This window comes from Tasmannia lanceolata, unplaced genomic scaffold (assembly GCF_043159265.1).
Source record: "Tasmannia lanceolata isolate RefF3 unplaced genomic scaffold, GAP_Taslan_0.1 ptg000290l, whole genome shotgun sequence".
NCBI classification, from domain to species: domain Eukaryota; kingdom Viridiplantae; phylum Streptophyta; class Magnoliopsida; order Canellales; family Winteraceae; genus Tasmannia; species Tasmannia lanceolata.
In genome coordinates this window covers 1-8,691 of record NW_027518965.1, presented here as the reverse complement: position 1 = coordinate 8,691, position 8,691 = coordinate 1, and the positions used below count along the sequence as shown (strand labels likewise).

The window sequence follows — 8,691 nt, the reverse complement described above, 5'->3', positions numbered from 1 at the left end:
TGAACCTCGTAGGGTCAGACCCAACCCGACCCAAGTTGCACCCTACCAAATTAGGGTGACCCAAAGTTTGAGGTGATCTCCGCTATCCACCAAACCTGAGTACTCACCCTTAAACCCCCATAATTCACTTCATTTTTAGTTTCAGAGGTTTTGCTCCAAGGTCACGATATGTTGTTGCATCGTCCCACCTCGATGCTCCTTTATTCCAGGCTCTCCTTTGTTTCTTCCCAATCTTTATCTTCATCCTTCTCTCGATTTATCTCCCCCTTCAAACCTTTTCATTCATCAGCATCATTGTTCTCTTCTCATTCTCTTGGGCAAAACCTCCTATTCTATCCAAAATCATTGAGATTTCGCATAAACACAAGAGCATTTGGAACCACTGTTGGGTCTTCTTTAGAAGAGGATGAAGAAAAGGCAAAGGGAAAAGATACCTTCTTTGCTGAAGAATCTGTCTCATGGGTTTCTCTGGGTCTCTCACATCAGCTCTCCCTCTCTCTTTCTAAGGCCGGTCTCGAGAAACCCTCTCTCGTTCAGGTCCCCCCTCTCTCTATAATTATATAGGCTTGGATTTTTAGGCCTTTTATTATTGGGATTTTGAAAACCAATTGTGGGTCCAAAACTGATTATTGGACTTAAGTACTGGAACAAACTTACAAATCCAAAACAAACAAATGCAGTAATCGTGGGTTCAACCCTTGGCAATCTTCTAGTCTTGTTTTGATGATTCCAAACACAAGTTGATTTCTTATGTAATTTAGTTGTTGTTAACTTACCAACTTCTCCAATAGCTTAAGCTGTTGGAGAAAGGCGTTATTTATCTTTTATACTTTAACACTCCCCCGCACGTGTGGCCCACCTCGCAAACACGTGGCACATGTGGTCCCAAAGCTTTGGGCTGACCATTGCATGTGGATTTTCGCTATCCGGGAGGTTTGAACTCGAGACCTTTGGCTCTGATACCATGTTGTCTTACCAACTTCTCCAATAGCTTAAGCTGTTGGAGAAAGGCTTTATTTAGCTTTTATACTTTAACAGTTGTACTGATGATTTTATGATTCCAAACATAAGTTGTTTTATGTGTAGATTGGATGGTTGGTTTTAAATCAAATTATGTTTTAAAAAGGAATTATCATATATTTAGAAGGAGCTAAATGGAAAATCACCTTGTGTGCTGTCATCATAAAAAAGAGGGAGATTGTAAGCCCAATGGTTAAACCCTTGGCAATCGGTAATCAAAGTATTAATTTCCGGACTTCTTTTTTTAACGGTAAAAAATCTGTCTCAATCGATTATTTTGGGAACACTGTTTTTTAAGTTTATTGCAACGGTTTTATGTCTGCAATTAAGTTTAATTTTGAGTCCAAAAATCATTTTTGGATTCACAATCGGTTCTCAAAATCCAAAACAAAAGATCAATGTGCTTTTCGTTGAAGTACAAATGATTAAGTAACACCAATGCTAACAGCTTAAGTTTTTGGAGTAATTGGTTGTTTCACATGGTATCTGAGCTATGCCTTATGACATGTCCTGGGTTCAAAACTCCAACAACTCCTTGATATTAAAGAGGGCCGCACGTGAGGGGGAGTGTTGGATTACATTTTCGTTGATCTTATGGGTCAACTATAGGTGGATTGTGGTTTTTAGGGGCCTCATTGTTCGTGGCATGTCGGAATCTTTCACAAGGGGCTGATATATTCACCCCCAAAATTTTTTGGCTGCCCCCATTCTAGATTTTTAAGGCTCTTTTTCTACCTAAAATGGACATTAGGAGTAAAACGAATTGTACACCTATTTTAAGTGAAAAAATGGGTGTAAAATCATTTTGCGGCCATTTTATGTGGAAAGAAACAAAGCCGCCGTTTTATGATTTCTCGCCCTTCTTTCAGTCAGCAAGAGAGTAGTAGATCATCCTATGTTTCCAGGTTTTAGAAATCTCAGGATAGGGAGAGATTTCTAAAACCTGGATTTTTAAGCCTTTTTTTTTTTTGGAATTTTGAGAACAAATCATCAGTCCAAAACTGGTAATTGATCTTATGTACTGGAACAGAATTACAAATCCAAAACAAACTTACAAATGCTGTTCGTTGACAACCGATTGCAAGTGCCAAACTGATTATTGGACTCAAAATCAAGTTTAAATTTGAGTCTATAGCACTCACAATCGATTGGCACAATTTTAAACGAACAAGGCCTAAAAATCTTTCTCAACAGATTATTTTGGAAACACTGTCTTTGAGTTTATTCAACTATTTTATGTCTGCAATCAATGTTAATTTTGAGTCCAATAATCAGTTTTAGACTCACAATTGATTCTTAAAATCCAAAACAAACAAGATCAATGTTCTTTTGTTGAAGTATAAATGATTAAATAACAGTAACTCTAACAGCTTAAGCCTTTTGGAGTAATTGGTTATTTCACATGTTATCAGAGCTATTGCCTCATGGCTGGTCCTGGGTTCAAAACCCTACAACTCATTCGTATTAAAAATCCACGTATACGGCCAACTCAAAAAGAGGGGTCACATGTGAGGCGGAGTGTTGATGCATAAATGATTAAATAGCACCAACTCTAACAGCTTATACTATTGGGGTGTTAGAAATTTAAAGTCAAAAGCTACTTTTGCACTTTAAAATTTGGAGGGAAAATTCAAAATTAAAGCATCCCTCTTATTTTCAAAAATCTCGTCTTTTGTATAATAGTGTGACTTGAACCCAAGACCTAAGGGTGTGTGGAGAGGGTTCTCAACTCAAATGCAAAAACTTTAATCCCACATTGGAACTTTTAAAAGAGTTTCACCTCCTTATAAGAGGAGTGGGAGGAAAGGCTTGAGCATTTCAGGGGGCATTGGAATTTTGGAATTTGTTGGGTGACCCGGGAGTTCATATAAACACGCGCGCGCCGGTTCAAGCCGGGCAGGGCTGTGGCCCCTCCTGGTCTGGGTGTGGGTTTGGGTAAATTAAAAATAGCATTTTGGTGCCAAAAACATTTTGGTTTTTCTAATTAATTTTTAAACAGATTTATTTCTCCAAACGTTTTTTGGTAATGACACCCATTAAATGTAAACAATTTCGTATCTCCAACAGTCACTTTTGTGACTGTTGGGAGAGAAATGTTCTAGTCTCTTAATGGGAGTTTATTTCTCCTCAGCAGTCATATTTCTCTATACAAAAAAGGGAGATGGCAGCAGTGTTTGGTACAGATTTTCACATACTATGTTGCTACAGAAAGATACGATTTTACACATAGAAATATCAGATTTCTCTCCTTCCTCCGTTCCGTTCCGTGTTGATCACAGTTTCAAGGTGGTTCTAAGTGGACCAGTCAGCTAGTGCACGTGGATTGGAGCTTGTTTGGGCTATTTTATCTTGGAGCGTCGATTCGCAGATCCCGATTGCACCCTAGGAGGTGGATACGATTCTTAAGGAGAGTGACCATGTGGCACGACTCAACCTTTCTTCCTCCATCATCAACAATCTGATTTTTAGAAAGGGTTTTCGTCAAAACGAGGAGTGCAATATGTTTTTTCAAATTTCATTTCAATTCTGGAATTTCTAACAGTGCACAAATTTTGGGTCCGAGTTAGGGGTGTTCGTTCGGTTATAACCGAACCGAATAGACCGAAATTTGATAACCGAATTACCGAAATAATTTCGGTTATCAAGAACCAAAATTTCCAAAAACGGAACCAATTAAAAATTCGGTTATTCGGTTATAACCGAATAGTGGGAGAAAAAGAGGAAAAAAAACATAATTCGGTTTGGATCGGAGGGCTAGGATCATCCTATCGAAATGATTTTTTGAGCACAACCTAATTAAGTTGTGATCAATCAATGGACGGTTTTGATCATCCTACGGAGTGCCCATATAGCACTTTTTTTTTGAAAAAATAATGGTTTTATCCATAATTTCTATTACTCGGTTAACCGATTTTTTTTGGAGATAACCGAACCCGAATAACCGAATTTCCAAAAAAACAAATTCCGAAACCAAGCCGAAAAGGAAAAAAACCAAACCGGCCAAACCAATTCGGTTCGGTTATTTATAACCGAATAATGAACACCCCTAGTCTGAGTTGCACCAATTTGGGGCCGAGTAACCAACTTGGGTTTGAGTAACCAGTTTTGGGTCCAAGTAACCAAGTTGAGTTCAATTTTCTTATTTTTGGGTTCGACTAAGCCATAGACCAGTCCCTCTTTGATCTGTAATTAATACAACAATCTTAAGAATCGTAGGATTCTTATCATCAATTGTACAACATGGAGTAATTTGTTGTTAAACATGGTATCATAGCTATTGCCTCACTATGGGCCAACACACATGAGGGGGAGTGTTGAAATATAAATGATTAAATAAAAGCAATTCTAACAGCTTAAGATTTTGGAGTAAGTGGTTGTTTCACATGGTGTCAAAGCTATGCCTTATGACATTTCATGGGTTCAAAACTCCAACTCCTTGATATTAAAAATCCACATGTAAGGGCCAACCCAAAAAAGAGAGGCCACACGTGAGGGGGAGTGCTGAAGTATAAATGATTAAATAACACCAACTCTAACAGCTTAAGCTTTTGGAGTAATTGGTTGTTTCATACTTTTCCAGTGAGATTATTATAATGACCCATGTGTGTTTGTTTTACAGGCTGCATGTATACCATCCATACTTTCAGGAGTCGATGTGGTGATAGCAGCAGAGACTGGTAGTGGTAAAACGCACGGTTATCTTGTTCCAATTGTTCACAAATTACGCACTGTGTCTTCTCATCCTTGTACTGATGATACCAATGATGATAATCAAGCATCTCCTCAACCCAACAGATTTATTTCCCTTGTTCTTTGTCCAAATGTGATGCTATGCGAGCAAGTCGTTCGCATGGCGAATTGTCTACGCGACGTTTCTTCTGGCGAACCCCTTCTGAGAACTCATGCTGTCTGTGGTCGACAGGTTTATATATTTTTCCTTTGTTGATTTTGTTTTTCATCTGTTCCAGTAGTTTATTAACTACTGAATGTTATTGACGGAACCCATATTCCGTTTCTTGCAACCATTAATCTATGTGGAGTTTAGTCAGGTAATGGATTTTGTGGACTTTAGGATCAATTTATGTCATTTTTAGCTTCGTTTGGATGTACATCGAAGATTGCAGGTTGCGGGTTGGGCCTTTAAATTTTTCGTTGATGCAATCTAAAAGACTAGATTTGAATCCACATTGCAAGTTGGATGTACATCCAACTGAGCCCTCTGTTTCAAATTGCCCTACTCACAAACAAAACTATCGCTGCAGGGATGGCCAGTTGTTCAGCCTGATGTTATTGTCTCAACACCAGGTGCTCTTTTGAATTCTATTTTTGCATTTGACTCGGAAAAACGGCGTGCGGACTTTGTAGGCGGTGTAAAATATGTGGTAATTCCTTCTATCGTCTATTGGGTTTGGACCGTGGTTATAGATTTTGAATGTGGATATCTTTTTCTATGTAAACAAACGATCTAATCAATGTTTATAAAGAATAAAAATACAGTTATTGATGATGTCCGAGGAAACCATCTTTGACTACGGCAAAATTTGCAATTGTAGTCTTCCACCTACAATTGTTGATAATTATTGTTCTTTATTTTTAAGAATTAATTTGTTACTCCAGATAACCATGATTGGCTATTTATCTGTGTTCTTTTTTCATTCTATTGTTATTTATATAATGGCAGGTGTTTGACGAAGCAGATATGCTCCTCTGCGGAAGTTTTCAGAATCAAGTTATTCGTCTCATAAACATGTTACGCTTTGAAGAAAAGCGACGGTCTAAGATGGAAGGCTCTGTACCTGAGAACTCAATGAAATTTGATGTGGATTCTGTGGTGGATTTTGAACCAGAAGATGAGGAGGAGACGGAGATTGGCTGCGTCTCTGAAGAGGAGGGTGCTGAGGGTGGTGTTGGCCCTGATGAGCTTAGGATGGAGGAGATTAATGTTGGGCCCGGCCTTAATGATCTTAGGACGGAGGAGATTAATGTTGGGCCCGGCCTTGACGATCTTCGGACGGAGCAGATTAATGTTGGGCCCAGCAAAGGGACAGACTGGAGGAGGGTTAGAAAAGTCTATTTGCGAAGCAAGCAGTACATTTTTGTTGCTGCCACCCTTCCTGAGAATGGCAAGAAAACTGCTGGAGGAGTGCTGAAGCGCATGTTTCCGGATGCCAGTTGGGTTAGTGGAAAGTTCCTCCATCGTCATAGTCCCAGGTTCCAAACCATTTTCTCTTGTTTCTGGGTATTTGTTTCAGTGGCTTTTTTTTGTTCCCATTTGCTCTTAGTCCATTCTATTTCGTGTCATTTTGAACATGGGGAAAGTCTTTCTATTTTGGTGTGATGTACTTTGCATCTTTCTATAGTCATTTTGCATGGCTGTATGAATAGTCACTTGTTTTTTTTAAAAAAAAATTTGGAATAGTCACTGACTTTACACTGTTCTAATGATATTTTCCCCTTTCTCTTAAAGCATTATCGTTGCTAACTCCTAGTTGTATAAGAAGGCTTTGCTCACACACTATGCCAATGTTTAGTCTAGCTACAAGTGGATGACCTGAGCATGTATACCACCTTTCTGGGGTATGCTGGCTATACTCAGGAGATCTCATAAGAGAAGATGAAAAATGAGAAAATGGGAATAAAAAAGAGACAAGATAAGACACTTTTCATGGGAGTTGTATTTATGAACTCCTTAGTCAAATGCCTTGCCTTGTATTTTCATGGGAGTTGTGGTTATAGACTCTTTTTCTTCTTATTGGATGAGAACCTCTTTTTCTATTTTCCTTCTAATATTACAAATAAGACAACATTTGTGGAAACTACTTGACAATTCCATATGAGATACAAATTCGTCACGGAGAGGCTCGATGGTAGCCATCAACAGAGAAATGAGAAGCAAAGACAACCATTTTCTGATTTTTGGTATTTTATTAAACATAAAAAAGTAAAAATGAAAACTGGAAAAAGAGGTTGCTCCGGTTGTCATGAATGACATGGATCGAATGGGGCGCCTCTTCGGCTGGACTTTTGCATGGGTGCCCTTCAGTTTATCATTCCTCACTTCTCTCGGGGACAAAAAAACAAATCAATACATGCTGGAAGTTTAACCTCTAGAATAATCACTAACATTTAATGGATCATATACACAAGGGAGTTGGATAAGCAGTACTAGATTGGCCATGTGTCGACTTGATAATATATTTTTGTCTATCTTCGAATTGTGACAGATCCAGATTTGGTTTCAGGATATTCCACGCACATTTTAGTAATTGTTTTATGTGCAGAAAAACCTAAAGAATCCAATAAAAGAACACAATCAAAGGCAAAATGGAAAGCAACCATGAGAATCACAAGAAATCAACAATACACAAGGAACACACGAATTTACGTGGTTCGGCATAGTGGCCTATATCCACTGGCTTGATCAAATTTTCCACTATTAGAGAAAAGAAATCATGATTACAAAAGGGATTAACAAAATCCCATCAACCATAACCCTATTCCTTTGCACTTTCATGGACACACTTCTCTTTCAAACCCCTTTTCTCTAAACAAGAAAGAAAACCCCTTTTTTCTACAAAGGAAACAACATGAGAGAAAACCAAGAGCCAACTCACCTTTCTATCCTTTTCTCCACACAAGAGAAAGTGTTCTTCTTCTCCGCCCTTCTCACAAGAAATGAAAACCCCAGCAAGAAAGTGATCTTACCGTTCTTAAGTGTTCTTACCCTTCTTTTTCAAAACCAGAGAGAAAACAGTTTTCTTGTTAACCGTTCCATTTTCTCCCACCTTAACGCACATTGCACATGCAATACGGTTTAAAACCCGTGTCCCGTCTGCTTTGGGAAACAAGTCACAACATAACACTTTATTGGTCTTAGTTGATCCTCATTTATGTTAAGTCACCGTTTTCTTCAATGCTAATTTCTATACATTAAGGCAAAAGGAATTTTTTTTAGAACTGTTGGGATTCGTCTTTGCCTGTTCTCCAATCACACCATGGAATTTATGACCACAATTGTACATTGATAGTCTGTTTTTTTGTCCAAAAATAGCCATTTTGTTCAGACTGAACTCTTAATTCACGCGAGCTTGGATCACAACTGTTCTTTCTTTTTTTCCTCTTTTCCTCTGCAAAATTACCAAACACCTTTCACTTGTTGGATGTGTATTTTAGGGCTTGTGGAGACTAAAATTTATCGGTACGATGGTCCCATTGCATTATGATCATATTCTTGACAAAAGAAACAGCTTCTATATTGTCTCGTATGTGATATTTTCCTATATGTTTAAAAGTTAAATCACTTGGAAACATGTCTAGTGCCTATAATCATTTCAACTAAAGTTTTATCTCATTCCTTTGAATTCTTTTTTATGTTTCAAGTTGCTGTTTACTTTCATGGTAATATAGTATCTTATATTTTCTCCAGGCTGGAACAGAGGTGGATAGAAGTTACAACTGATACACAGGTCGATGCTCTCATCAATGCTGTGAAACAAGGTGTTAAGTCTGAAGTGTTCGATTCTGATGATGGTGTTAGTCGGACCATGGTGTTTGCAAATACTGTTGATGCTGTTCAATCAGTGGTTGAAATATTGCTGAGAGTAGGTATTGATTGCATTTCTTACCATAGTGACAACTCTTTGGAGGATCGCACTAAGAATTTGAATGATT

The 8,691-nt window shown here is 38.2% G+C and overlaps 1 protein-coding gene across 1 annotated transcript; it reads left to right on the top strand.

Annotated features, from left to right (window-relative positions):
- On the top strand, positions 1–8,687 carry LOC143867863 (DEAD-box ATP-dependent RNA helicase 22-like; the record flags this gene model as incomplete). Its single annotated transcript, XM_077376139.1, has 5 exons — positions 1–537; positions 4,640–4,942; positions 5,283–5,402; positions 5,702–6,231; positions 8,447–8,687. Coding segments are annotated over exons 1-5 (1,563 nt in total), but the record flags the coding sequence as incomplete, so codon positions are not given.
- Positions 8,688–8,691: the final 4 nt, after the last annotated feature.